Source organism: Trichosporon asahii (assembly GCF_000293215.1).
Source record: "Trichosporon asahii var. asahii CBS 2479 unplaced genomic scaffold scaffold00002, whole genome shotgun sequence".
Taxonomy (NCBI): domain Eukaryota; kingdom Fungi; phylum Basidiomycota; class Tremellomycetes; order Trichosporonales; family Trichosporonaceae; genus Trichosporon; species Trichosporon asahii.
Window position 1 is genome coordinate 318,383 of NW_014040922.1, and position 26,910 is coordinate 345,292.

Genomic DNA, 26,910 nt, shown 5'->3' on the forward strand with positions numbered 1-26,910 from the left:
CGGGCTGATCGTGGAGTCGTGACGTGGTACCTGGGTGTCAGCCATGGGGGTAACTTACCTTGAAGCAATCGTATCATCTTGCGCGTCTGTCGCGACGAGGTAACCTGGATGTTAGTTTCGGGAAGTTACTCACTTAGAAGGTGTCGGCCGCCTGCTCAATGTTCCAAGCCTCCACAACGTCGTACGACTCCGCAAGCGAACCGCCGGCAAAGTCGGCGTAGGCGAGACGGTGTCGAACTTCGTCGGCGATCAGGCAGGCGGCAGGGCGGAAGGCGGGGTCGGCCACGCAGCAGCGGATGATGAGGTCCTCGATGAGGATCGCGGCGGGGTCAGTGGGAAGGATGTCAGTGAACCACTCGTCAGTGCACCCCAACATCGTCTTCTCCCCCCAGTTACCCTTGGCCATCTCCCACCACCCCATCCCGAAGTAGAGCTCATGGAGCGTCGCACCGAGTGAGTACACGTCGGCAAGCGGTCCCCACCCCTCTCCGCCGAAGTCGCAGACCTCCGGAGCCATGAACTGAGGAGTGCCGATCTGCTCCGTGAGGACATCGCCGAACTCGATGTGCCTGCACAGGCCAAGGTCAGCAATCACCGGGAAAGGTCGGCCGTCGCGCTCCGTCACGAGAATGTTCTCCGTCTTGATGTCGGCGTGGGTGATGTCGACGCGGTGGAACTGCTCGAGGGTGTAGGCGAGGTCGGAGAAGATGCGCAGCTTGGTGTCGTTGTCGACGCTGTCGTTCCTCATGTAGTCGAGAAGAGCGCCGGCGGGGTAGAAGTCGTAGACCAAGAAAAGCGCGAGCTCGTTGAAGCAGTAGTCTTGGACGAGGGCGACACGGTCAGAGAAGTCAAAGTCAGCGTTCCTGAGTCTCTCCGAAGTCTTAATCTCAGTCTTAAAGGAAGCGATACAGCCAGAGTTACGGGGCAAAATCTTCAAAGCCTGGTCCACCCAGGAGCCGTTGACGAGGGCCTCGACGTGGTAAACGGCACCGAAGCCACCCTGGCCGAGCTTCTTGACGACGCGAGTCTCGCAGGGCGCCGGGTAACCCCAGAGCTCCTGCACAGAGCGGCCGATGTCGTCCTTAGAGAGCTCGTAGCAGGCGGAGCCGTATTCGCGGAACTTGAGGGGAAGCTCCTCGTCGGGGATGAAGAAGAAGCAGTCCTCAAGCTCGTCGATGCTGGCGTCAGTAGTAACAGCACGAGTGACCTGGCAGTCCTCAGCATCGACAAGGTCCGAGACCTCCGACGCCAAAGTGCAAGAGTCACTGGAAGCGGCGAGCTCGGCGTCCAGCGCCTGCGACTCGCCGAAAGAGAGAGAGAGAGGCCCACGGGCGGCATTAATGGAGGCAAAGGAACCAGAAACACAACCAAAGTCGGAAACAGAAGAAAGAGAAGAACCGGAAGCAGAAGACGAGCCAGACGAAACAACCGAAAGCGAAGAAAGCGAAGCGGGCGAGTACTCCTGGAAAGGAGAGAACTTGAAGTCGACGTTGTCGAACTTGCCAGTCATCTCGGCGTCGGTCTTGGGGGCAGCAAAGGCTACAAACATGTCAGTCACTTGCAAGCATGAACGAGGGATGGCGTATGCTCCTTGTCACAACTACTAGCGTGCAACATACGGCAGATGCGCGGGCGGCCGGACAGTGTTTGCCACCGTACTTCTGCCGCCCGCTCTGGCTGCTCCAGCGCCCTCCCACAGCTCCTGATAGCCCCGCAGGGCCGGAGGACTGCCCCAGAAACAGCTACAAGAGGGTGGTGGAGATCACCCCCAGGGACGAAGCAGCTGACGCTATGCGAGTCGCAGCAGGCCAAACAATGTTTGCCGCCCAACCATCCGCCGTCCGCTCACGTCGTTCCGGCGTCCTCAGACACCTCCAACGCGCTCCCCAAGCCCCGACTACCTCCCAGAGACCACTGAAGGCAATGAAAACTCACCGTTAACCTTGTTCGCCTGCTGGTCCTCGACCTTGGCCTTGACAGACTCGAAGTTGGAAACAAACGAGAACGACATCTTGAAAACTTGAGAGTTTGAGGTTTTTAGAGCGGGAAAGTTGGAGATTCTTGATCGGGAGATCTGAGATGAGCGGTTTGGAGGTTCTTACAGCGTTAAAGCCTTAGAAACGACGAAAGTAGTTGGGGACGGTGGGGAGAGCAGAGTTGTAGGGAGATTTCCCAACAGCGCAAAACGGTCTCTTGATATATCTTTCAGAGCCCACCGCTGCGGTCAGTATGTGGGGGCCATGGATACAGAACGCAAACAGCGGGGCCATTCTCGAGCGCGCTGCGTGCTGCGAGGACGTCAGCGGCACCGCAGAAGGGTTCGTTGCGATCGAGCATAGTGATCCCGCGATCGCGACTGGTAGGGTCTCGATAGGCGCTAGGCTCTTCACTCAGCCGGCATAGGGACCTGGACGGGACGCGCACACACGCCACCGTCCGAGCAAGCACGAAAGCGACCATGGAAGCAAGCACAACATGCATGCTGTCTTGTGTGATGTTGCTTTCATGTAGTTGTGGTGTGCCGGAGGGGTGGTGTGGACCTCGTGTTGAGGAGTCATCGAAGTGTTCAAGACATCATGTTGTACGAGTTGCAGATCGCCGCTGGCGGAAGGGGGGGTCGCGAGTCGCCGTCGAGTTCGTCAGCCCTATAAGGTCGTTCAAGTCTGGCCGCCGTTGTCGCAGCGCAGCGCACCCCTAGGGGCTCTGAGATCTGCCGCAGGCTCTAGTCGCTACTCCGTAGCCGCGCAGAGCCAATGCTTACGCAACTGCACTTACGGCCCATCGAGCCCATGCCTTTTGCGGTGATGTGCTCGTCGGTCGTACTCGGTTTCCAACGTACTCGGTCTCCGATGCTCTTGACCTCTGTACGCTTATGCGCCCTGCCTTCAATATCGCAGTGCGCTACGGGCTTTGAAGTCTGCAATGAAGGCTCGGCGGTGCGCACTAGTCGACGCCGGACGCCTTATCAGTGGGTCTGTCCTCATCGGATGTGTCGCGGTCGCCGGACCTCTTGCCGCCAGATCGTACTTGTTCGTCGCGCCTTCATTATCGCAGTGCGCTACGGGCTTTGAGGTCATAGGTGAATGTTCGGTGGTCCGCACTAGGCGACGCCTGACGCCTTATCAGTGGGTCTGTCCTCGCCAGAAGCGTCGAGCTCGTCGGACCTCTTGGCGCCAGATCGTCTCCATTCGTACCGCCTTCATTATCGCAGTGCGCTACGGCCTTTGACATCAGTCGTGAAAGCCTGGGCGGTGCACGCTAGGCAACGCCTGACGCCTTATCAGTGGGCCCGTTCTCATCCGATGTGTCGGGCTCGTCGGACCTCTTGCCGTCCAGATCGTCTTCATGCGTCCCGCTTTCATTATCGCAGTGCGCTACGGCCTTTGAGATCAGTGATGAATGCCCGGCGGTGCACTAGACTGCCAGTGGACAGCCAACGCTGACGCATCGCGAGGGTCCGTCCTGTCCGTCCTCATCGGATTCGTCGAGCTCGTCGGACATCCTGCCGCCCAGATCGTCTTCATGCGTCCCGCCTTCATTATCGCTGTGCGCCATGGGCTTTGAGATCAGTAATGAATGCTCGGCGGTGCACCAGTGTTCCGGCGGAAGACCGACGCTAACGCATTGCGAAAGGGTTCGCCCCCATCGGATGTGTCGAGCTCGTCGCGCCTCTTGCCGCCTCGTCGTCACCACTCGGACTGGCCTGTCATCGCAGCGCGCTACGGGCTTTGACATCTGTGGTGAATGCTCAGCGGTACGCACTGCTCCTCCGACGGGAAGCCGACGCTGACGCATCGCAAAGGGGTTCGTCCTCGTCGGATTCGTCGAGCTCGCCGGGCCTCTCAGTCCTCTGGCCGTCGGTAGACCTGCCTTCGCCATCGCAGCCCGTTACGGGCTTGGATTTCTGTAGTGAACGCTCGGCCGGGCACAACAGCTTTCCGCGAGAGTGAACACGGACGCAATATGGGTGATTTGAGGTGGTGGCAAGATTGCCAGACCTCCAAGGCCTCACGACCAGCTTATGCCTCCGCCGAGTAACGCGCTACGGGCTTTGAAATCTGTAGTAAATGCCCGGCGGTGCACGCTATAGCTTTCCGGCGGAGGTGCGGGTGGCTGTGACCCACACAGCCTGCGGGGAGCTCGTCGGTTGCTCGACATCGGCTCTCATCTGTCTCCGTCAATTAACGCGCTTCGGGCCCTGAGATCTGTAGTGATTGCTCGGCGGTGTACGCTATAGCTTTGGTGCGGGAGGCTGTGCCGCGCACACCCTGCGGCGAGCTCGTCGGTTGCTCGACTTCGGCTCTCATCTGCCTCCGTCGCGTAACGCGCTGCGGGCTTTGAGATCTGCGGTGAATGCTCAGCGGCGTACGCTACTGCTTTCCGGCGGAGGTGCGGGTGGAGGCGTCAACATCAGTTGCGCCGAGTGGGTCGGGCCTCTTCGGCTCCCCGTTGTTCGCTCCCAACCTGCTTTCAATATCCCAGCGCGCTACGGGGTTTGAGATCTGTGGTGAATGCTCGGCGGTGCACGCTACAGCTTTCCGCCGGAGAGAGCGGACACTGACGCAAGTGCTCCCGCCCTCCCGGCTGTGCACGCTAGAGATCAGTGATCCTTCCCATGGTCCTAAGTCCGCCGCCGCGATCCCGTGATCCAGTGATCTCCAGTGATCCGATAACAATTCCATCAAAGTAGCTGATGTCATTATTATTGTCGTCACCGGCTGGCTCGCAGTGAGCAGAGGATCATCTGGTGGTTGATGTCATGCTGATTGGATGTTGTGGCTTAGTCACTCTTCGTCAGAGCTCTCCTCCTCGGAGCTATCGGCCTCAGAGTCCGCCTCCACCTGCCGCCTTCGGTTGGGGTTCTCTGGCAGCTCATCACTGTCCCCGGCCCTCTGCTGTGGTTGCTGCTGCGTGTCCAATGTGGATGGCCTGTGATAGGTCAGCCAGGCAACCACGCGTCGAGCTCACCACTCCCCGGTCTTCCGCCAAGCCTTGACCTCCTGGGGAGAAATCACATGGGTCACCTCTCCAGCAACACGCGAGTCTGACTGCTCGAACAGCTGCACGAACGCCAACATCCCCCGTGAAGCCAGCGTCATCTTGCGAATCTTCGCTGGAAGCTCCACGAGACGCTCAACTCCATCCGCACCGGTGGAATTGAAGTTGTTTGACCCCGTTGGAGCACCCAGGCGGACGATGATAACGTCCTCCGGGGCTTCACTCGGAGTGTAGGGGGCATCTTGGGCTTGCAGGCGGGGCATCGTGTTGTTTGTGGTGAATAGAGCGGAATCAAGATTAGTCTCAACTGACCTCCACTTCTGCGAAATGTGTGTTTATTTGGTTCCGAACGGCCATTGTTGACAAAAGTCCGGTCAGCCGGTGTGGCCCTTCAGCACTAGTTCTACAACATCCACCACTACGCGCGAAGCCTGCAGCAAGCAGCTCCCAGCCAAGGCCAGGCAGACATGGGCCAGCATGATCCCTTCAAGACTTGGGGTGATGACCTTTGGTCCAAGCTGGACGACTTGGACGGCTCTGACTGGTGGCAAGAATCCCCCGAAGAACAACAAGAGTTCGCAAAGCGCATTCGCAGCATCGAGGGCGCCTCAGCTGGGCCCGGCGCTCGACAGCACACGACAGAAACTGACGTTCTCAATGTTTCTTTTCAAATGAGCGCAAGCAACGATCATGCACCTGCTCTACCTCACGACCAGAGGAGTTCTTCGCACTCCTTACCCTCTGTGTCAACGAAATTGCCAGGCAACGTGCCAGCAACGCCCAGTGACGGGCGATCCCTCAAAGGACCTAACACCCCTGTCGTTGACACGCCCCCTGTACCCAAGTCTCTTCCTAGACCTCAACCCCCCCTTGGTACCTCTGCATCTACACCAACGGTCTCTACTCGACCCCCAACTGCCTTCGATACCCCTGACAATGTTCCAACCCCAACGCAGACTCCGTCCGGCTTATCGGTGGGAAGGGGAAGGCGTGATGATCCTGCTAGTCCCGCTCCCCTAGGCGATGACTCGACGCTGAAGAAAGTGGCGTATACCAAGCTCACCAACCAGTTCAATGAGTTCAACATGAAGATCATCGCCGCGGCGAACCGGGTGGGCCAGGGACCGACGAGAGGAGGTAGAGGAAAGGGTCTTGGACGACCCATTGGACTCAGGAGCACTCGAGCGACACCGCGTTCAGAGGTCTTCAAGGGATTGCGCTTTTGCATGCCTCCAGAGGGGCCTCAATGCGGAACCAAGCATGGTTCCAGGTGGAGTAAGGTAGGTGTCGCATTGGCCCATATCCTGGCTGATCTCAGATTGCCGAGTACGGTGGATCCGTCGTCATCCAGCCCGATACAGCAGTAACCCATGTTATATGGGACCACGGAAGTTCAGCGTCAAATCTCGCCAAGAAACTTGGGCTGCAGACCTTGTCAGAACTTCCGGAAGGCACCGTCTGCGTCAAGTGGAGTTGGGTGGTGCAGTGCCAATTGACCGTGAGTTGCTGCAGCGAATGAGGAGCTGATCGGAAGGGCCAGGTTCTCGATGTGACGCCATACCTGACGTTCCCGCCCACTACGCTTTCTAAGCAGCCCGCCGGGAAGGGAACTCGAAGCAGGATGTCGGACATCACCCAGCAGCTCACAGGCTCCACTAAGGGTGGAAAGAGGTGAGGCATTCGTTTTGCGGAGGCCCTCCATTTCGTAGTTAACATCTCCAGGAAGTACGACTCATCTGATACAGAGACTGAGTCGTCAGAGCCGTTAACGAGACACATCAAGCGTAGCTACAATGCTTATCAATCATGGGCGCACGCGACGAAATCGGTTCCTAGGATGACCGCACCGAATGCCTCAACCTCTGCTGCACCAATTCTCCCCCAGCCGCAGACTCCCATCGCCAGCGCAAACCGGAGCGACCAAGCGCCCTTAGCCACGAGTCATGAGGTTGCAGCAGGGCCTGGGTGGGTGCAGCCGGCGAGCGGTGAAGAGGACGCGTTGGACCGCCTCATAACTGGCATCAAAACTGGGGAAGTCAAGGAAGCTGAGGCAGGGGTAAGCTGAACAGCGCGACAGCTTGACTTACCCCAGACCGATGCCGAAAGCGAAGAGGAAGACGGCGCCGACGAGATGGCCCGTTACGAAGGCAATCCGAACCCACGTGCAGACAAGTTCAAGTGCGGGCAGCCGAGTGCTGGCAAAAAAGAGGGTCCGAACTAAGCGCTCGCGAAAGAGTTTGACAAACTCCATGCCATTTACAAGGCCACACCTGGCAAGAATGAGTTCTCAATCCTTCAGTACTCTCGAGGTGAGTTTCGATGAACAGCCCTAGCTAATGATAGTTGCTGGTGTTATCCGCCGTAAGTGGAAACGTGCAGGCAATAATCTTACCGTCAGGTCATCCAGAGCAAATCAAGAGCGGCAGCCAGATTCGTCATTTGCGGTTTGTGGGCGAGTCTATGGCGAAGCGCGTACGTCTCATGGTCTCAATCAGGCTGATGCGACAGATCGATGAAATCCTGACAGGAGCCAAAGGTCGGCTCTACTTCGAAGACACGGACCAAGCCCGAACCATTGCCAAATTTCAGAATGTTTACGGTGTCGGTAGCAGGTGTGCCCACGAGCTTTACAGTCGTGGCGCGCGCTCCATCGAGGATTTGGCTACCAAGGACTTTGGCCTAACAGTTGGCCAGAAGGTGAGTGAAAGAGAAATGCAGTATGGCTGACTCCTGCAGATAGGCGTCAAGTTGTATGATGATCTCTGTGCTCGTATCCCAAGGGAAGAGTGCCGCCAGTTGTTTGAGATCGTTCGTGACCAAACGCTGTCCTTCGACGACAAGGTCTTTGTCGAGATCATGGGGTCATACCGACGCGGCGAAGCAAACTCTGGTGACATCGACATTCTCATCACGCGCGACCCCTCCGATGGCAAGACGCATCAGGGGCTTATCGGCAAAGTCGTCGAGGCGCTGACCAAAAAGGAGTTCATCACGCATGCAGTAAGCTTAATTGGCGTTTGCAACAAGCGTTGACTTTAGCTCGGCGCGCCAAACGACTGGCAAGACCTCGAGTGCACGTGGATGGGGGTGTGCCGACTCCCGAATGGTGTTCATCGGCGCATCGACATTCTCTCCATCCCTTGGGAGCAGAAAGGTGCCGCGCTGCTGTACTTTACCGGCAATGCCATCGTGAGTTGCTGTACGCTGCCTGCAGCTGACTCTGTGCAGTTCAATCGCAGCATGCGTCTTTACGCGCGCAAACGAGGCTTCTCGCTCAATCAACGCGGGCTGTACCGGAACGTCATCCGGAACAGGCAATTAGAGAAGGTTACGGAGGGCGAGATCGTTGCGTCGCGTACGGAGGAGGAGATCTTCGACATACTCGAGATCAGATGGCGTCCTCCACATTTGCGGCGCCCGTGAACTCCAGCCAAGGTTGCACGGCCGCGCAGCCCATCCTCCAAGTTGTGAACTTACACTTTCACCTGTATCGATAGTTTCCACCTGTATTTATGTTATGTTTCATGTGCATATGCTTCAACGCGGTGGCTGCGCACGCACATGCGAATCGGCACGCTGGGCTCGTCGAAGCTCCGTTCTCGGTGAGCTTCGACACAAGAAGGTGAGTGGCCCCAGAACCAGGCGGGTGGGCGCGTTTCAGCCTCGAAACCGAACACCCACCGCAGACCAAGTTGCCAAAGTTAATGAGCGCGACCGTCGGAGGAAGGTTTCACCCTGGAGCCTCTTGCTTCTGCTTGCAGGCGCAGCGGGGACAAGCAAGGTTGTCGTCGTGTGCGTGCTTGCAGTGGTCAAAGTTGGCTCTGAAGCGTGTGCTGCTTAAGACACGCCCGTTGGCCGCTGCCCGCTGCCAAGTGGTGTTGCGGGAGATGCGAAAGGCAGACGCCGACTGCGCAACCGTGCCAGCTTAATCATAATCTGAGTCACTGCACGAATATGGAGTGTCCTGCCCATCAGGATGCTCGGGATGCTCGGAAGGGGCAAAGCTTGGTGAATGGAGTTGAGGCATTTTGTAGATCGTCGCCGCACCGTCGTCCGAGCAAAAGAGGCATCGATAGTTATGCGCATACCATCCCACACACAGCCGTCTGCGTTTGCGTATCCTTCTTCACGCATCCATGCAGCAGTATCCCAGGGAATGTAAATTGCTGTGTGTAATCAGCTGCGCTCCCGAATGTTTGGAACGTCCGGAACGCCCAGGTCGGCGGATCCCACCATGTTCTCAGCATCATCAGGACTCATCGAGGATGCTTCCGAGGCGCATGGACGCTGCTTTGGCCTGACGCAAGCTCTCCGCCCGCCCAGAACATACAGGACAGGCAGAAAGGAGGTGGTGGTCTGGAGTCTCGCTCGCGACACGGGAGGCGTGAAACTCGCAACAGCAGTGCCATTGTCCCAGTGTTGGAAGATTTACGTTCGGCGCCCAACCCAAACTCTCTTTGGATGTCTGTGCACGAGCACGCACAGGGGGGAGCGAGCGACACGGTATGCATGCGCGAAGTAGACCCTGCGTAAGAAGCTTATTGCGCTTTGCGCCGACTTCATTGGCGGACAGGGCGTGTCCCGTGGTGTTGTGTCCTGCGTCAGCATCCAGGCGCAGTCGCGGCCAAGCCTTGAGCGACGAGACCAGGAGGGCAGATAACGTTATCTTCATTCTGGCTTCTTGGGACAAGTGCACTTAACAGTGGTGAGCGGGAGTGTCGTCGCAAGCATGTTGATCCCACATCCCTGGCTCACCCTGGCTCTGAATCGCGTTCGATCCAGGGCCAGACGTATGGAACCTGGGAATGGGGTGGGGATGGTGGCAGCTGGAACTGAACTGCACGCACAAGGCACACGGGCGAGCCGCACCCGCTGCCGTTAGGTGTTTAAGTGTTTGGCAGACAGTGTCTGGGGTCAGTGGGGTGAGCGGGGTGACGGGCTGATGATGGCAGCGAAGTGTGCCCACAGGCAGTCCCGCAACAGCGGACCCCTTGAAACGCTGCCGACATGCAAGCTGGGTTTGGCTGTTTCTGAGCATACGGGCGGCGGGACCATGGCGGGGCTGGCTCCAGGCCGTATGTGATGCATGTCCCGATCACTAGCATGCAGAGCATGTCCGGGTATATAAGAACTGCTGTGCATGTTGTCGTTTGCCTCATCGCAAAACCGTTTCCGCCGTCCTACCGCTCCGTCGCTCTTTGTCGCCTCTGCCCCACACTCATTACACGTTAGCGCCATGAAGCTCTTTGCCGTTCTCCCTCTCCTCGCCGCCGCCGTCTCGGCCCAGTTCGTCAACCTCAACGCCCGCGGCGACGTCAACGTCAAGACGATCGACAACAAGGTGACCTCCAAGGGTCTCTGCTCTGGCAACGCGCAGGGCGAGTTCTCCTACTCTCCCGAGACGGAGAAGGAGAAGCTCACCTTTAAGATCGAGCTCGTCTCGAAGGAGAACCCCGTCAAGCTCGTTGCCCACTACAAGAACGAGGCGACTGGCGAGCACACCGAGGCGACCATCGACAGCGCCAACCCCTCCAACACCGTCGGCGGCGAGGCCGTCAAGGGCCAGAAGGTCGTCGTCACCGTCAAGCCCGAGGGTGCCTCGAACGACGCGTGCGAGTACTCGGTCTCGCTCGACGCCAAGGCCGAGGCCCAGCCCACCCCCTCCGCCACCCAGGAGTGCCCCACCTACTCTGTCAGCCCGACCACCGTCGTCGAGACCGCCACCTCGACCGTCACCGTCCCCGGCGCCCAGCCCACTGGCGAGGTCTGTCTCTGCGACTGTGACGTCGAGGGCGCCAAGCCCCTCCCCAAGATCGAGCTCTAAGCGCATCTCGCCGCTCAGAGTATTCGACAGTAGACCTTTAGCCCAGGATAATCTAAAGTACATTATGAATAGTGTTCTGCACTGTAGCCCTATAGCCTTTGCGTCCTACTCGCCAGCGTACTACCGATGAGAGGTTGCTGGAAGATCTGCACTGCGGCAAGTGGTTAGCGGCCCACCCAGGCTATTTGGCTCAGGGCGTGCGAAGACGGAGAGATATCTCGGCGAATTCGTTTCATCCCGGCGCGGGACGTTCCCTGCCGCAGGAACGCAGGGTTACCGACCCCCCCGATCCCTGGACTCTCCTCAGAGCGATACAAACCTTAGCTTTGAATGGCTCCCGAATGGAGACAGACACGTGCTGAAAGCTAAAGGTATGCCGGTAGCTACGTTAGAGGGATGTCCCGTGAATGTAACGGTGGTGGTGATTGTCTTACGGATGCTGATTGCTGCTGCGTCAAGTGGATTGGGTCGTGATTTCTTTCAATCTCGTGAGCCTCGAGCCTCAGCATGCGGACGCATGGGGTCGGGCTTACGATACCACATACAATGATGTCCGATTAGCTCGTTAGCGATCGGTGGCCCTGGAAAGTTACTGACATCGGTTTAGTGGCCCATCTAATGGCGTACGCTCGCCGCTCGAACAAGTTTAGACAATGCATCTTAGTATGTACATGTCGAGATATGTAAGCTAATACAACGGTGCTATGATACTGCCAAGAGGACCAAGAAGGTGTGGCGTCAAGGGGGCATAAGAGTCATTTCGTGTCGTGCGGGAGAGGCTTGGTGAAGGAAAGCCTGCGCTGAGCGACGGTGCCGGGCTTAATGTTCGGCGAAGGGATGTAGGACCTGTGGGGCTGGAGGCTGGACGCTCCGTCCGTCCCCGCGCGCGCTCGGCCCTTAGCCTTCGGCGTCGCGGGGGTCGTCGGACGCGATGTCCGAGTCATCGAGTCTGTTCGCTGGTGCGTGTGAGTACTCGCGGCTGATCCGGGGCGAGAAGAGACCGAGCCGGAACGCCCGTGGTCAAATCGTGGGATACGGCTTCGCGCCGGTGTGTGCGGGGCCGGCTGGGATGCTTGCGGGGTGTGCGACGCAGGCGAAGCAGGCCGCAAGTATGCGGGCGGCTCGAGCGGCGTACCCGGTGCAGCGAGCTTCGGGCGCGAGGAACCCGACCATGTGCCGTGAACCGGCGTGCCTGGATGCGATGCGTCGGAAGAGCTGAGAGATCCGAACTCAAATGTTCCACCAAAGCTCGATCCCACCGACCTCTGGTCGCGCTGGTCGCTCGCTGCCAGCTCGCCGAGCGTTGGCGACGGGGGCCGCTGAATCCATTTGTTCGACCCTACTCGTTCGCGCCGCCACGGCAGAGGAGGCGCAGTACCGCTGCCATACAGCGTGGGCGCCGGCATCGGCATGCCCGGGCGCGGGCTCTTAGACAGGGGCGACCCATGGTAAGATGGGATCCGGGAATGTGTGTATGGGCTGTTGCCCGCACTGTGTGTGTTTGCACTAGCGGTTGGAATTGGCGTGGAGTGTCGGGGGCCATCGCGCGCGAATTTCTTCGTAGGAGGCGTTAATGTCGCAGGAAGAGAGGTACGGTTACGCGCCAGGCCGGACAGTGAGGAGCGGCGGGACGTGCGTCCATCGTCCATCCATGGCGAGAACAGGTCACTGGACGGCCGGCCTTCTGAAGTGGAGGAAGTCGCAGAGTTGGGTGTGACAGACAACAAAGGAAGCGGCATCGGATCGGCGGGTGGCAAAGTCGGCTGCGAGTGTAATGCTCGTTGTCCGTCATTGATGAGGTTCTGGATGCGCCGCGTCATGTCGTCCAGCCGCAGGCTCATCTCCTCGTCCTCCGACTCTCCCTCCTCCTCGATCGGTTCTGGCGCCGCACGCTTGTTGGACCTGTGGGGCGTCTGACCCGGTGTCAGAGATAAGAATGTCGGGCTGGGCAGGGATGTCTCAGGCGAGGATGCGCGTGTGGACGATGGTCGGGTGGGGGGACTGAGCATTGCGAGCTCCTGCTGTCTCGTTGCAATGATGAGTTCGGCGATGCTCGGACGCTTGATCCTACGCTTGCGTCGTCTTCGCGACATGGTCACACTGGGCGCGGGTGAGCTGGCGATCGTACTGACCCCGTCTGCAATGGTGTCATACGCGGGTGGCGGCTCCGAGTGATCGGACTGGACTAGCCGGTCTTCGCTCTTGCTTGTCTCGCCACCGTGCATGTCGTCATCGTTATGGTCTTCCTCGTCGTCCTCGTGTGATCTCCATCCGCTCCAGAGTCGATACGCAGTTCTGATGTCAGCTGTATCGCGGATTGCCAGCTTACAGTCCGACGGCAGCGCCAAAGACGGTTGCGCTCACGGCGCTGTTGACTAAGGACGCGGCCCATCCCTGTCGCTGCTTGCCGCGCGTCAAGTGCTTGTCGATGTCGTTCATGGCTGCCCGTTCCGCAGAAACGTACACTGGGCGTCAGCTCGTATTCAAGTTCTGCACAGCTTACGAGAGGAAAGCTCGTGCTCGGCGTGCGGGTGACCGCCGAGGGTCGCCTGTTCCGCGAGGCCGGACTTGCCGCCGACAGCACCGAGGGTGACGCCGGGATCGGGGACTTGCCAGCCGTCGCCAGACGGGGCTGATTGGGAGGATTCGGAGATGCCGGAGGAGGATGTGCGCGACACTCGCGACGGGGGTGCCGTCATGGTGAGGTGGACGCTGAGCGCGCCAATGGTAAATGACCGCCGAGTGGTCGCGATGGAGTATGCCGCAAACTCTAGACAGCGGGTCCCGTGTCCTGGATCTATGCTGGGCTCGTACAGTGCGCCTGGGCCCCCTCGTGCCATGTGGCAAGGCCACAATAAGCCCTTAGGCGCGGGGCAGGCGCGCGGAAGCAATTGGACTGCAATTGCGCGCCTAGGTACAGCCACAGCAGCCACCGCCCAGGGCCGCGACTGTCGTCATCACCTGCGCTGCGGTGCTGTGCCGACATCCGACGTGCAACTCGCTCGACCTTCTTCTCATTCATCTCTACTTACAGCTCTCAAACCTCATCCGCACGACACAGAGTAGACTGCTAGTCCTCTGCCCCTAACTCTCCTTCCAGCATGTCCGCCCCCGAAGTCTTCCAGCTCTCCCTCGGCCCGCTCAGCGGTGTCGCTTTCGGCCCTGACCGCCAGCGTGAGCTCTGGTAACTGTGTCCAAGCTAACTTCACAGAGGTGGCCGTGTCGCAGAACAACAACGAGGTCCAGATCTACCGCAGGTCGGGCGACAACTGGACGCTCGAGGCAACCCTCGCCGAGGTAAGCTTCGAAGTCGAGCTCCCCAGCTGACACCCAGCACGACAAGCTCATCACTGCCATCTCGTGGGCTCCGCAGACGAACCGCATCGTGACGTGTTCGCAGGACCGCAACGCGTACGTCTGGACGCAGGGCGCGGATGGTCAGTGGAAGCCCGCGCTCGTTCTGCTCCGTATCAACCGTGCCGCGACGTGTGTGAAGTGGTCTCCGAAGGAGGACAAGTTTGCCGTCGGCTCCGGCGCGCGCGTCATCGCCGTGTGCTCCTTTGACGAGGAGAACAACTGGTGGGTGTCGAAGCACATCAAGAAGCCTCTGCGCTCGACCGTGCTCTCGATCGACTGGCACCCGAACAACGTCCTCCTCGCTGCCGGCACGGCGGACGCGAAGGCCTACGTCTTCTCTGCCTTCATCAAGGGCATCGACGCCAAGCCCGAGCCCACCGTGTGGGGCGACAGGCTGCCGTTCGGCACCATCTGCGGCGAGTTCAAGTCTCCCAACGGGGGGTGGGTGCACGACGTCGCGTTCTCGCCCTCAGGCAACGCACTCGCGTTCGTGTCGCACGACTCGAGCGTCAATGTCGTCTACCCGTCTGGGCCTGGGCAGCCGCCGGCCGCCTTCATCGCGGTCCGTACCGAGACCCTGCCCTATCTCGGGGTGACGTTTGTGAACGAGACACAGCTCATTGCGGCGGGGCACGACTGCCAGCCCACCGTGTTTGCAGGGGACGAGAACGGCTGGGCCTTCTCGCACTCGCTCGACGACCCCGCCAGCGCCGGCAGCAGGCTCACGCCGCAGCCGACGGGCGCGTCTGCGCGCGGCCCAGGCCGGCTCAACAACGAGGCGTTCAACCTCTTCCGCGCGGCCGATTCGCGCGGCCAGTCCGGCGCCGCGCCCACGGCTAAGAGCGGAAGCGTCCCCGGCGCGCCGCAGGTGAATGCGGACGGACACCTCCTCACCGTGCACCAGAACTCGATCACTTGGATCGAGCCCTACGAGTGGGCTCAGAGCGGCGACGTCGCTCGCGTCACCACCGCGGGCAAGGATGGACGCCTCGTCATCTGGCCCGTCACGGGTAAGGGCGCCGGTGGCCTCGCCGGCCGCATGGGCAACCTCCACGTCTAAGTATGTAGTAGCATGAGATGCAAGGAAATCTGAACGGATATGGTGAGCAGTAGGCTGGTCGGTGCCGTTGTAGGTGTTACGAGTCAGTATGTTGTACGCCTCGCTTCGCTCAGCGTCATTCGTGCGCTCGTGCCATCGTGTTCATGAAAAAATGTACAGAAATTCTATCATAAATAGTTGTGCCCCAAAAGAGTCGTCATCACTCATCATCCTTGCTGTCCTCTTCCTGCTCAACGCGGTTGAGTTCGGCCACATCCCTGGGCTGATCGCGCGGTACTTCCGCATCGAGGATTTTCCTCCGGAGGGCCTCTCCACTCTCTCCCCCGTCCTTGAGCCCCTTGACGCTATCCCCGTCGCTGTCTTTGCCTCCCGTGCTGCTGCGCCGGCTATGAGCTAGAGGCGAGGAGGGCGCCGCGTCGTCAGAGTCCGAGTCCGAATCAGACTCGGCAACACCTAACTTTGTGCCCTTGCGGAAGATCTCGGCCTCCTCCTCGACCCACTTGCGCGATGTATTCGAGACTGGGGAGGAGGCGCCCACGGCCAGCTCGGCGTCGACGAGACATTCCGCCTTCCGCCTGAGTTCCTCTGCCTTGGCCGCCGCACTCTCCTCGCTCTGGGCCTCAGTGTCTCCGTCGGCCGCCGCCTCCATGAGATCCGCCTGGAGTCTGTTGCTCTTAGCGACAGACTTGGTGGGGCTCTCCTGCTCGGGCCGCCGGCGCGCGGTGGCGGGGGAGAGGTGTTCGTCGTCCTCGTCGGATTCCTCCACGTCGCTCTCGCCGAGCGAAAAGTTCGGACTTGAGATCTCCAGACTCACACTGCGCATGTGCCGCCGGCCATGGGCGCCGGTGGGCGTCACGACGGGCGCGGCGGGGGACGCAAATGCGATCTGCGACGGGAGAAGGATACGTGGCGGCGTCGGGAGGAAGGAGGCCGCCTTGCCGACCAAAGCGGTGAGTTGGTCGTTCGCGCCGAGCATGCGCTCGAGCTTGGCCGGGTCGGACTCGGCGGGCGCGAGCTCTTGCAGCCGCTCGCTGAGCGCCTTGGCGCGCTCGAGGAGAGGCTTGAACTCCTCCGATGGGCTGTGCGCGTCGCGCCGCGGGTGGGCGTACCACTTCTCCAGAGCGGGGATGACGCGCTCGGCGTCAGGAACCAGCTCATCGGGCGCAAGACGGTAGACGTGCTCCCGCGCTTGGCCCTCCACGCTATGGACGACCGCGGCGGCCTCGGCCTGCACGCGGCGCGACTCGGCAGCCTTGACCTGGCGCACAAGGGCGGACTTCTTGATCGGGCGCCACATGGCTTCGTGGGCGCCGCGCGTCTTGCCCTCCTTCAGCGCCTCGGCTGCAATCTCCGTGTTCCGGATGCACGACTGGAGGATCGACTGTGACAGCTCGGCGAGGTTCGGGTCGTTCGGCGGGATCGAGACGTCCAGGCAACGGATGATCTTGTTCGACTTAAGACCAGAGGAGACGGCGAGGATGCCGGCTGTACCGATGGCGGGGTTCGAGGTCAGGTCGAGGTGCAGCAGACCACGGTTCTCGGGGATGAACTCGGCGAGGTCGATCGCGCCGTCAGTCGTCATTCCCGTATCGCTGAGGAAGAGGCGCTTCAAAGTGTGGTTCACCGTGAACATGGTGCGCAGAGCAGCGATGCCCTCCAGGCTCGGGCCGCAGCACGGGTTGCCGCTGAGGTCGAGTGTCTCGAGCGTCGAGTTGTACTTGAGCGCCTCAGCGAGGGCCGTCAGCCCTTGCGGCTCGATGCGGTTCGCACTCAGGTTGAGCACCTTCAAGGTGCGGTTGCGCTTCAGCACCTGGGCGATGTACGTTACGCCACGACCGATGTCGTTGTTCTTCAAGTCGAGCGTGACGAGACGGCCGACGCGCTCCACGCCATCGAGCGCGCGCACGCTGCGCTGCAGAGCCAAAGATGCGACACCCTGCTCGGCGTGCGAGATCTTGCCCTCGGCCGTGACAGAGTTCAAGGCGCCGTCCTGGATCGCGCTGTACCCGCCGCCAGGCATGACTAACGGGTGTTTCGGCGCCGGAGGAGGTTTGTATCCATCGGGCACGACACGAGATGTAACCCCACCGGCAGACGACGACGTGACGAGTGGGATGGGAGGGAGGTCGGCATTGTCAGCGTTCGGGCGAGGAGGGCCCTGCTGCCGCCACGCGCGCGGGACGTAGGGAAGGGAGTTGTCGTTGTGGGAGTTGACGAGGGGGGCGAGGGAGCTGATGGCGGCACTGTCGGGGTAGTCGCGGATCATCACAGCGAGCGACACTGCGCCCAGGTGGTTGATGCGGTTGTTGCGGAGGGAGAGGTGAAGGAGATCAGACGTGCGGATGCCGTTTGCGAGCACCTCCAGCGCAGACGACCGGAAGTTGCAGTTGTCCATGCGCAGCGTCTGAACCGCCGCGGGAGCCGAGTCGATGTCCTCGAGGTTCCTCAGCATCGGCGTTGGAGGGAGAATGAGGCAGTACGGCGACTTCTTGGAGCCGTCGTCCGTATCGTCGCCGTCGGTCTCGCTTTCTGCCGAGACGATGGCAGCGTGGTTCTGGACCGGCGCAGAGTTCAGAGCCTGAACAAGATAGTCGACACCCTTGCGGTCCCACGTCGTCTCCGACAAATCGAGCGACTTCAATGAGCGCGCCTGAGAGTTAGCCACGACAAGCGTACATAAACTCACTCGCTTCAGGAACACAGCCAGGAGGTTCCATCCACCAGCCTTGATCTTTTTGTTTCCAGCGAGACTCAGGCTCGGAAGCGATCCGCTAACGAGAAGGGCGTGGAGAATCGGCTTGATAGCCTCTTCGTTCTCGATGACACCCTTTTCGAGGCGGAGATCGTTGAGACCCCACTCGATCGCGAGGACATCGGCTAACGCCTCAGCAGCATACCGCGTGAGGTGGTGGTCGATCGGATACGACGATGACTGTGACGACGATGATGTCGGACCTTGGGACGCAATGTCGTGGACGATCAGGTGCAGATGTCGAGGCTTCGGGTGGGCTGGAAGAGCCTGCAGCGCCCGCACCACGCCTAACCTGGGCTTCTCCTCTCGTCCGCGACACGCGCTCTCGTACAGCTTGATAAGCCGCATGGACGTCCAGTATTCTGATCCGCGAGCGGTCGACAGAAGCATGCGCTGGCGTGATTCGACCTGTGCAAGGTTAGCGATAACCAGCACCCCAACCTACTCTTTGCCGGTCCTCCAGGACCTTCTGACTCCATGGTTCTCCGTAAGAGCTGATGGGGTAGGTGATACTCATGCTGGGCAGCACGAAAGTCGCTCGCTTGAGGGGCTGCTTCTTCTTCGGGTTGGCAGGTGACGGGTGAGCAGAGGCAGCGGCCGCCACGGGAGCCGGCGGCGGTGAAGGCGCCTGGCCCGGCTGACCAGTGGATCGTCCATCACGCAGCGAGGTCGTGCGTGGTGGGAGGCGCGGTTTGAGCACTTTGGGAGGAACAGGCGGTCCGGGCTGCGACTCTGCGTCCCTCCCGAACCGCCCGAATCCCAGTCCCAGACGCCCCGACCACGCATTCAGCGTGCCGACGGCTGCATTCATAGCCTGCGACGGGTGAGGTGCGGACGGCCCGGGACCTTCCCCGGACACGGATCCGACGACCATGTCGCGCAGCATGTTACCAAGCGTCGGCTTTGCCGGAGGCGGGGGCGGCTTCAAGATACCCTTCTTTGGACGCTTCGCATTCGGCTTGGGTGGCTTGGGCTTCGGAGCTGTCGGTGCAATAGCAGAGAGGGGCTGGTCATCTGCGCTCTTAGCGGGGGATGCCTTGCCGGCGTCCGGCGCAGCGCTGTCATCTTTGGGTGGTGTCGGCGGCGGGGAGTCCTGCTCCTTGGCGTCAGATGCAGACTCGGACTCAGTAGCGGCAGGCGTCTCGGTCGTGTGATCAGTGGGAGGCTGCGGTTCAGTTGCAGCGCTTGTGTCCGCAGCATCTTTCACGGCGTCACGCTCGCCTAGCGTCTTGCTGTCAATGTCGGAGGGGGGTGCGGATTCATTCTGGGGTGGAGGTGGGGATGTCGGGGGAGAAGAGTGATCTGGAGGCGGAGGGGAGTCTCCTCCTCCTTTGTGGTCTGCAGAGACCATTGGAAGAGGGGAGGGGAGGGAGAGGAAGGAGACACGACGGGGTCGAGGGTGTCAGTGATTTTGGTCGGTGTGGACTTGGTGGGCCGGAGAGGGAGAATGTTGACAAATAGGACAGTGAAACGGGTGTAGGCCACGGTGGCCACGGTGGATGGACGGGTGCGGGGTGGTGGGTATGACGCGTATCTGCGGTGGTGGGCGCCGGCACCAGATTCATTCATCAGATGAGCCAGATACCAGCGTACGGTGGGTAGGGTTCAACGGGCACGGCTCTACTCACCGCTGGCGCTGGCTCGAGCGACCACCGCCGGCACCCAGCGTAGTGCATACGGCCGGGCTCACCATACACGGTGATCTGCCAGCGCACCAGATCTCATCCGACACGGAGCAGGCGTGGGCCACCTTGCAACCATCCGCAAGCCTACCAAAATCAGGAACGGGGTCCTGAAATTGGAAGATGGACCCTGGCACGCCTACTCGCACCCAAGTCCAGACTGTCCAGACTGTCCAGACTGGGGTGCAGTCGGGCCGGGTCAGGGGGCACACGTGACTCTCTCGTGCGCGAATCAGGCCCCGAAGCGTTTTAGCTCCGCTCGTGGGCGGTAGGTTTTGCACTGCTGGGTTTGAGGGCCTCGTGAGGGACAGGACGGCAGCGACAGGATCGGATTGTTGTCGGTCGGGCGGCAGGAGGGAGAGCCTCAGTTCCTATGTCGTCAACCGAGAAAGAGACAACGTCTTCATCGGACTCTCTCACCTCTCCTCCTCCATAACCATCATCGCTATATATTCCCCGTGAACCACTTCTCCGCAACCCCCTCAACCACCCCACACCCCTCGCACCACCCGTATACCCCCCACGTACCAGTTGCCCATCACGACATCCATCCACCCCGTCATGACAACAAACCTCGCCGCCATCGCTGGCCCGAGCAGGTACAACCAAGTCCCAAAAATCGAGCCCGTCTCTCCCCTCAACTCTATCAGCACTACCCCCAACAACAACGATGCCGACGGACCTGCACCTCCCCTCCCCGCTGGTGGCGTCTCCAAGCCCGGCCTCAGCGTAGGAGAGAACGGCGAGGTCGTCAAGGTCCCCGCCTTCCTCAACAAGCTGTACAGGTATGTGGGCTGTTACAGTGGCGCAACTTGTGTATACACATTACTGACTCCTCTCAGCATGGTCTCTGACCACGACACGGACAACTTGATCTACTGGGCCGAGTCTGGAGACTCCTTCTTTGGTGAGCTACCTTCTTTGCAAGTTTAGCTAACAAGCAGTTCCCAACCACGAGCGTTTCGGAAAAGAGCTCCTTCCTCGGTTCTTCAAGCATGCCAACTTTTCGTCGTTTGTTCGCCAGCTCAACATGTACGGCTTCCACAAGGTCCCGCATCTTCAGTCCGGCGTCCTTAAGAACGAATCGCCTTCGGAGCTGTGGGAGTTTGTCAACCCGTTCTTCAAACGAGACCAGCCGCACTTGCTCGCCCGTGTAACCCGAAAGAACAACCGACCAGCGGCCTCCTCTGCCCCGACACCGTCTCAGGGATCCACCGGAACTCGGTCATCTGCTCGGCAAGCAGCCGCCAACGCACTGTCCAGCAATGGCGTGCATCTGCTTACCGACGGCACTATCGAGGGTGAGGCTGGTCAGTTGGTCGGCCCGAGTGGGCAGCTCGCCGATCTGCATGCCATTCAAAACGGAATCAATGCAATCCGCCAAACTCAGGCTGCAATCGGCGCCGATCTCAAGGCACTCCAGGCATCCAACGAGCACCTCTGGCGAGAGGCTCTCGAGACTCGCGACAGGCAGCAGAAGCATGAGGAGACGATTGACCTGATCGTGACGTTTCTTGAGAGGTTGTTCGGCACGGAGGGTGAGGGGCTGAAGGGGCTGAAGGAGGCCATGCGAAGAGGCGGAATGGGCACTCGTGGGCGGGAGGAGTCGGCCAGTGATGACACCTCGATCAAGAAGCGCAGGCGATTGATGATCGAGGCAGCCGATGCGGTCGCCAAGGGGGACGAGACGGGGCGTTTCGTCGAGGTTCAGAGTAAGTTTTGTTTTTTCATGACCGAGGTGTCTGTCGTAATCACCCGCGTGCTGACCAGAATTAGAACCCACCGCTACAATTGAGCCTTTCTCGACGGCGCCGAGCTCGACACGGTCTAGCGAGTCGTGGTCGACGGGACAGCGGTTCCAGTCGCTGCCGACGGACGACGAGGCGTCGCCCAAGTCTCAGCCGCGGTCCAACTCGCTCAAGCAGGGCGCCACCCCCGCCGGCGAGCAGACGCTGCACCAGGCCGCCATCTCCCCCATGTCCGACGCTCCGGAGCTGCCCAAGGCGGCTGGTCCCGCCCGTCCTCCGGCAAACGGCAACGACGCTACCGGCCTCAACCTCGACTCGAACCTGCTGCAGACGACGATCGGTTCGCTGCTGCAGAGCCCCGCCGCGGCGCAAATGTTCCTCAACTCGCTGAACGCTTCCTCGCAGGGCCAGGCGCTGGCTACCCCGCAAAAGGGTGTCAAGCCCTCCCCGACGATTGGCGGCGAGCAGTCGGCGGACCCGACGCTGGCTCTCTTCTCCCCGCTGCCGAACCACGACGGTCTCGTCAACAACCAGCACGAGCTGCTTGGCGCGTATCAGAAGGCGGTCGGTGTCAACAACGACGTCAACAAGCTGCAGGAGAGCATCGACTCGCTCGTCCGCTCGATGGGTCTCGACCTCCCCGACCAGCAGAACCCTCACGAGCCCATGCCAGTGAGCTGCGGCCCGGAGGGAGCGTACACCGACGGCGACTTTAACGTGGATGAGCTGCTCGACCAGTTGACAGCGAACAACGAGCACCCTGTACCGGCGGACGCGAGTGCTTAAGTGCGAGCGCAGCGAGCACGAGCACGAGTAGACCGGCGAGCGAAGCGAGCCCACACGGCAGGGCACAGCGACACTTCATCTCGACTACAAAAATAACAATAACAACATAGAACCTCTCTTCTTCTTTTCCTCACTTCTTTCGGAAACTGTAACTAAAAATCAAGCACCTGGCAAGAAAATAGAAACTCCCCCTCCCCCCAACCCCGTGCTGGGCCCGCGCCAGCCGGCTTGTAGCGGTTGTAATGCAGCTGTATAGAAACAGACACGAGCGAGTGGGCACTGACTTGGCCGGTCGGATGGAGACGGAGGGGTGCGCCGTGGCTCTGGCGGGCGGTGGCTCTGAAGACAGCGGTGCAGTGGCGGCTGTATGGCTGCTGTATGGCTCAATCTTGGGCTGCATAACTGGCTCCACTGACCATAGTGGTTCAGTGGAGTGGCTTTGGCTGGCTTTGGCTGGTTTGGCTGAAGCGCCATAGTCACCGTAGCCACTGTGGCTGCGGTGCATGCAGTGGAGACGCAAAGTGGAGGTAGGTGCTCGTCTCGATCCTCTCGGCCCTCTCGGTGGAGCGTGGAGTGGCCGGTTATCGGGTGAGACGTGGCCGACGCAAATCTGCACGGCCGGCACCACCTGTTGCCAGCTAGGACAACAGCGGGTTTAGATGGTTTAGATGGTGTGGGAGTGGGCGGTGTGCGGTCCCCGCTGTTCTGGGTCTTGGTCTTGGTCCCCGTGCTACTTGTTCAGCGGGAGCACTGGGATGTTAGGAGGCATGGGGCCGACACTGGATAACATGGGGTCGGAGCGGAGCCAGGCCGCATGCTGCACGCCCTGCACGCCCTGCACGCCCTGCACGCCTGCAGCCCAGCCGGTAAGCATGCAAGCATGGGAGCTGAAGTCCGACGCTGTTCGAAGTCACCACGGTCCACGGCCATGGCCACGGTCCCCACAGTACTCGTGCCCCGCTGCCCCCGCTTCAGCTACAGAATGAAAGATGAAGGATTAGGGCACGGGAACCGAAGGACTGGAGCTGCTCCAGTGCTCGAGCTGACCCCGCCCCCTCCGCCCCTCCCCCCGGCAGCCCAAGACTTACAGCTGAAGTGGCATAGGGCCGATGACGCTGGCACGCCTGACAAGCCTGGCACGCGATCACATGTGGTTCCTAGCGAGTGACATCAGTATCTTCGGGTTCTCGCTTGTCGCTGTCCCAGCGCATCATGAGGATCTACACCGTCCTCGTATCGATACACAAGTGCACAATGTACTTGATTCCTGGAGTCTGGCGGCCCAGCGGCCCAAAGTGTGGACAGTGGGGCAGCCGTCAGCTGCACAGGCAATGAGTATGCATATGGCGCGCGGCGCAGGTCCCAAACACCCCAGGGGAAGGGCAGGGGGGCTGAAAGCACGGCGTTGGCGCTGATCGCCCCTAACCCTAGCCGCCTGGGGTCCTTGCGGATCTCCCTGGCGCTCACTCTGCGAGCTGAATTCTGAAGCTGAGAAAGAGAGCGTGGAGAGAGTGCGTACTTGCGTCATGTGCTCAGCTTCGAAGTCTGGAAGGAGTGGGCTTTTCGGGTCTGCTTCAACGGCCAGACGGCCAGACGGGGGAGAGGACGAGTGGTGTGGGAATGGGTGCCTATTGCTGCCTGTCTAGACTACCAGCCCGTCTGACTGCTCTGGGCTGCATACTCTGCAAGAGCAGCATGGCAGCACGAACGTCGCAAACGGATACACGCATGACCTCAATCCATGAGACACCTACCTCCCGCGCAAAGGCACAGGACCTGAACACGTCCAGTCTGTCTTCCGAACGAATAGGAATTCATGCGCCATCCTATGCCAGTGTGATGCCCGTGTGTGATACCCACAATCCCACAGACAGTGCTCGCTTAGGCACACCCATTCATCCAGAGATAGTCCGAACCGACCACACGCCCACTCGGCCACTCGGCCACTCGGGTCTGTCCACAGCAGTACCCGACCCGATGCCTGCCCCTCTGCCCCTTGCCCTGCTTCACGACCCCGACGACGGCCAATGAAGAGCGCACGGATATCGGTCCGAAAGCAGTATACATGTGGTGATGTGCTATTCTAGTGACTGCGGAAGACGGGTTGCGACGCCTGAAATGGCACTCTAAGCCTTCGTCATGACCGAGGCCATGACCGAGGAGAGCTAGGAGCAGGAGTGATCTGCACTGCACTCCGTGTCGGGTCGACGACGGTCCGAGTCGGGGCCAAGAGAGCCGGGTCGGGAGGTTGAGGTGTGTTATCTCGGATTTGAGATGTGCGCTGGCGTCTTTGAGATGTGCAGAAGTTAGGGTGGTTCTATTTGAGAGCTGGCTTGATTCTATTTGAGAGCTTGGGTGCCTGGTTAAAATCAGATTCCGCTATTTGAGAGCTCGGAGGTGGCATTTGAGAGCCGAGTCGAGCTAAGGGCCGAACATTTGAGAGTTTAGTGACCGATTTGAGATCTGCTTTCATCGGCTCAATGCATGCCGCCGACGAGTCCGACGACCTTGAGCCGACTCCGATGTGGGACTTCCTGCAGCAGGGTAATGAAGGCACTGCGCTGGAGTGCCGATTTCTTCTGCCATTCCTTCCTCTCCTCTCCTCCCCCTCTCACGACTGTCCGCCTCACGGCCGTCTCTCTTCCGATCATGTTCTAACGTTTTATTGCTGCTCCATCAACGGACATTCTCACACTCAAGGAGTCCAAGAAGCACTAGTGAGGAACGAGTTGAGGAAGTTGGGTCGATTGATCCTGAGGTGCACGCCTATCTTTCGTTGAGAGCCGCGGCTGTCGTGTGGCAGAAGGAAGATGATCACGGGGTGGCGATGATCACGAGATAGTGGAGGGAAGGAGAGGCAGAGAGCGCGGCGCCACCATCACACGCCGAAGCAGGTTTCGCAAAAGATTCTTGCAGTGAAGAGAGTCGAGAGAGGAACCTTGGGCGTTGCGAGGTGTGAGTTCGAGTGTTCCTTGTGTACGCCGTGCGACGTGTTCTGTTCCTTCTGCGCCTTCTGTCCCTCGCCCTCGTCCCCCTCACAATGGCGTCTGCGTGGGCTCACTGTCAGCATCACCTGCGGCTTCTAAGTGTGAGACTGGGAGTCGACGGTACCCTCGTTCCTGCCTACGTTGTCAGTTACAATTACAGTGCGTTGCCGCCTTCATCTCGCCCGTCAGATCGCCGGAGGCAGGGAGAGTAGGCAGTGAGGAATAGGCGGAGCCACACTACTGTGACTGACTAGCACCCAAGTAAACGGTAGCTGGAATCGAGCGGATCTGGGTGATCTGTTCGGACCGCGGGCCGACAGATGCCAAAGGTGCAGATCCGTCTGCCACTCCCAACTCTCAGCGAGTCGACCGTGGGAAACCCTCCATGACATCACACCTGCCCTCCACACGACTGTTCGAGGACACTCCACCACCCGCCTGCTTTCCCTCTCCGCACACTCACCACATTCAACACAGACACAGTGTAAACAAAGAACCAGCACAGCCATGCCGCCCTGGTCTCCCGTTACCTTCAGGCAGGGCGCCACAATGCTCAGCGGCATCTTTGCCGCGCGCTTCTTCTCTTCCTCCGGCTCGGGTTCTTCCTCAGTGACATCCTGCTCGAAGCGCCTCGTCCGGCCCGCATCGCCGTATGCGGCGCGCGAGAGTCCGACGCCCCTCATTTTCCTCCAAACCCCCGGTGTGGATTGGAAGGAGGCAGCGAGGAGGCCAAGGGGCCAGGAGAACTGGCAGGACTGGTCGGCCATGTTTGCCGAAAAGGGGTATACCTCTGTCGAGATTGATGTCGACGTGCGCACTGAGAGGAGCGGGACGCCCGAGTTTGGCTCGCGCGATGAGGTGAGTTAGGGACAGCTTGATGAGGAAGAAGTTTGAGCTGACAGCTAGAACGCTGCTCCTTCGGAGCAGCAGCAGCAGCAGGATAAGAGCGACATTGAGCTCGCTGCTGCCGAACTGAACCAGCAGATCCGCCTGCTCGCCGTCCCCTTTGCGCCGGTTATTATTGCCTCTGGACCCTCTTGCCTCGTCGCCCAGACTTATGTCGAGTCCTACCCCGCCTCTGGGCTCGTTATGGTCGACCCGCCGCCTGACAATGATCCGCGCCCGAATGGGGTCAAGGACGGCGGCTTCGAGTGGCCCAAGTTCACTTATGAGCCTCGGTTCCCTATCCTGATTGTCGCGCGGAAGGGTGACGGACAGCGAATCGAGGATGAGACCAGGGTGGGATCAGCGGCTAAGGACGGTGTTGGACGCGGCGGCAAGGGCGTGGAGGTCATTGAGGAGGTGGACGGGTATGGAGACAAAACGAGGAATGAGGTTGAGCGCTGGCTCGACCGATGCGGCTACTGAGGGTAAGTGGGACGGGGAGATGGAGGCTGACATCGGGCAGAAGTTATACACAGTGCATGAAGGGATATATTTACATCTACGTTTGGAATACTGATGTCAGCTGGGATCGCCAGTACCTACTTCTTCAGCATACGTCTTGCTCAACTGAGAGGTAGCTGAGGTCAGCTATCCTTCGGCAATCTGTTAGCTCACAAGACGCTTTCGGGCACTGATGTTAGCTGTAAGCAGGGAAATTGTTAGCTTACGCTTCGACTTTCACTGATCACTGCCAATTGCGTTGGATCACCACCGCCGCTCACGTCCCAGTCGAGGACTGAAGTCAGCCCACCCCTACTTCCGGCCGGCTCA

At 60.1% G+C, this 26,910-nt stretch overlaps 10 protein-coding genes across 10 annotated transcripts; 6 read left to right on the forward strand and 4 right to left on the reverse strand.

Annotated features, from left to right (window-relative positions):
* Positions 1-133: 133 nt before the first annotated feature.
* Positions 134-2,011, reverse strand: A1Q1_07850 (CAMK family protein kinase; the record flags this gene model as incomplete). Its single annotated transcript, XM_014328796.1, has 2 exons — positions 134-1,539; positions 1,936-2,011. The coding sequence occupies 2 exons, from the start codon at positions 2,009-2,011 to the stop codon at positions 134-136; spliced, it is 1,482 nt and encodes a 493-aa protein (XP_014184271.1).
* A 2,773-nt stretch (positions 2,012-4,784) lies between these two features.
* A1Q1_07851 (uncharacterized protein) lies at positions 4,785-5,261 on the reverse strand (the record flags this gene model as incomplete). Its single annotated transcript, XM_014328797.1, has 2 exons — positions 4,785-4,929; positions 4,969-5,261. The coding sequence occupies 2 exons, from the start codon at positions 5,259-5,261 to the stop codon at positions 4,785-4,787; spliced, it is 438 nt and encodes a 145-aa protein (XP_014184272.1).
* A 204-nt stretch (positions 5,262-5,465) lies between these two features.
* Positions 5,466-8,495, forward strand: A1Q1_07852 (uncharacterized protein; the record flags this gene model as incomplete). Its single annotated transcript, XM_014328798.1, has 9 exons — positions 5,466-6,278; positions 6,326-6,496; positions 6,539-6,669; positions 6,721-7,054; positions 7,262-7,307; positions 7,397-7,695; positions 7,735-7,998; positions 8,038-8,187; positions 8,238-8,495. 9 exons carry the CDS (start codon positions 5,466-5,468, stop codon positions 8,493-8,495), a joined length of 2,466 nt encoding a protein of 821 aa, XP_014184273.1.
* Positions 8,496-10,234: 1,739 nt separating this feature from the next.
* A1Q1_07853 (uncharacterized protein) lies at positions 10,235-10,822 on the forward strand (the record flags this gene model as incomplete). The annotated part of the gene is made up of 1 exon (XM_014328799.1): positions 10,235-10,822. One exon carries the CDS (start codon positions 10,235-10,237, stop codon positions 10,820-10,822), a length of 588 nt encoding a protein of 195 aa, XP_014184274.1.
* A 755-nt stretch (positions 10,823-11,577) lies between these two features.
* On the reverse strand, positions 11,578-13,521 carry A1Q1_07854 (uncharacterized protein; the record flags this gene model as incomplete). The annotated part of the gene is made up of 3 exons (XM_014328800.1): positions 11,578-13,096; positions 13,152-13,263; positions 13,326-13,521. 3 exons carry the CDS (start codon positions 13,519-13,521, stop codon positions 11,578-11,580), a joined length of 1,827 nt encoding a protein of 608 aa, XP_014184275.1.
* Positions 13,522-13,923: 402 nt separating this feature from the next.
* Positions 13,924-15,239, forward strand: A1Q1_07855 (structural constituent of cytoskeleton; the record flags this gene model as incomplete). Its single annotated transcript, XM_014328801.1, has 3 exons — positions 13,924-14,006; positions 14,080-14,119; positions 14,223-15,239. The coding sequence occupies 3 exons, from the start codon at positions 13,924-13,926 to the stop codon at positions 15,237-15,239; spliced, it is 1,140 nt and encodes a 379-aa protein (XP_014184276.1).
* A 199-nt stretch (positions 15,240-15,438) lies between these two features.
* A1Q1_07856 (uncharacterized protein) lies at positions 15,439-19,342 on the reverse strand (the record flags this gene model as incomplete). The annotated part of the gene is made up of 2 exons (XM_014328802.1): positions 15,439-18,399; positions 18,437-19,342. The coding sequence occupies 2 exons, from the start codon at positions 19,340-19,342 to the stop codon at positions 15,439-15,441; spliced, it is 3,867 nt and encodes a 1,288-aa protein (XP_014184277.1).
* An 892-nt stretch (positions 19,343-20,234) lies between these two features.
* A1Q1_07857 (heat shock transcription factor 2) lies at positions 20,235-22,207 on the forward strand (the record flags this gene model as incomplete). The annotated part of the gene is made up of 4 exons (XM_014328803.1): positions 20,235-20,458; positions 20,516-20,580; positions 20,645-21,385; positions 21,450-22,207. 4 exons carry the CDS (start codon positions 20,235-20,237, stop codon positions 22,205-22,207), a joined length of 1,788 nt encoding a protein of 595 aa, XP_014184278.1.
* Positions 22,208-23,935: 1,728 nt separating this feature from the next.
* A1Q1_07858 (uncharacterized protein) lies at positions 23,936-24,238 on the forward strand (the record flags this gene model as incomplete). The annotated part of the gene is made up of 1 exon (XM_014328804.1): positions 23,936-24,238. The coding sequence occupies one exon, from the start codon at positions 23,936-23,938 to the stop codon at positions 24,236-24,238; it is 303 nt and encodes a 100-aa protein (XP_014184279.1).
* Positions 24,239-25,701: 1,463 nt separating this feature from the next.
* On the forward strand, positions 25,702-26,562 carry A1Q1_07859 (uncharacterized protein; the record flags this gene model as incomplete). The annotated part of the gene is made up of 2 exons (XM_014328805.1): positions 25,702-26,052; positions 26,101-26,562. The coding sequence occupies 2 exons, from the start codon at positions 25,702-25,704 to the stop codon at positions 26,560-26,562; spliced, it is 813 nt and encodes a 270-aa protein (XP_014184280.1).
* Positions 26,563-26,910: the final 348 nt, after the last annotated feature.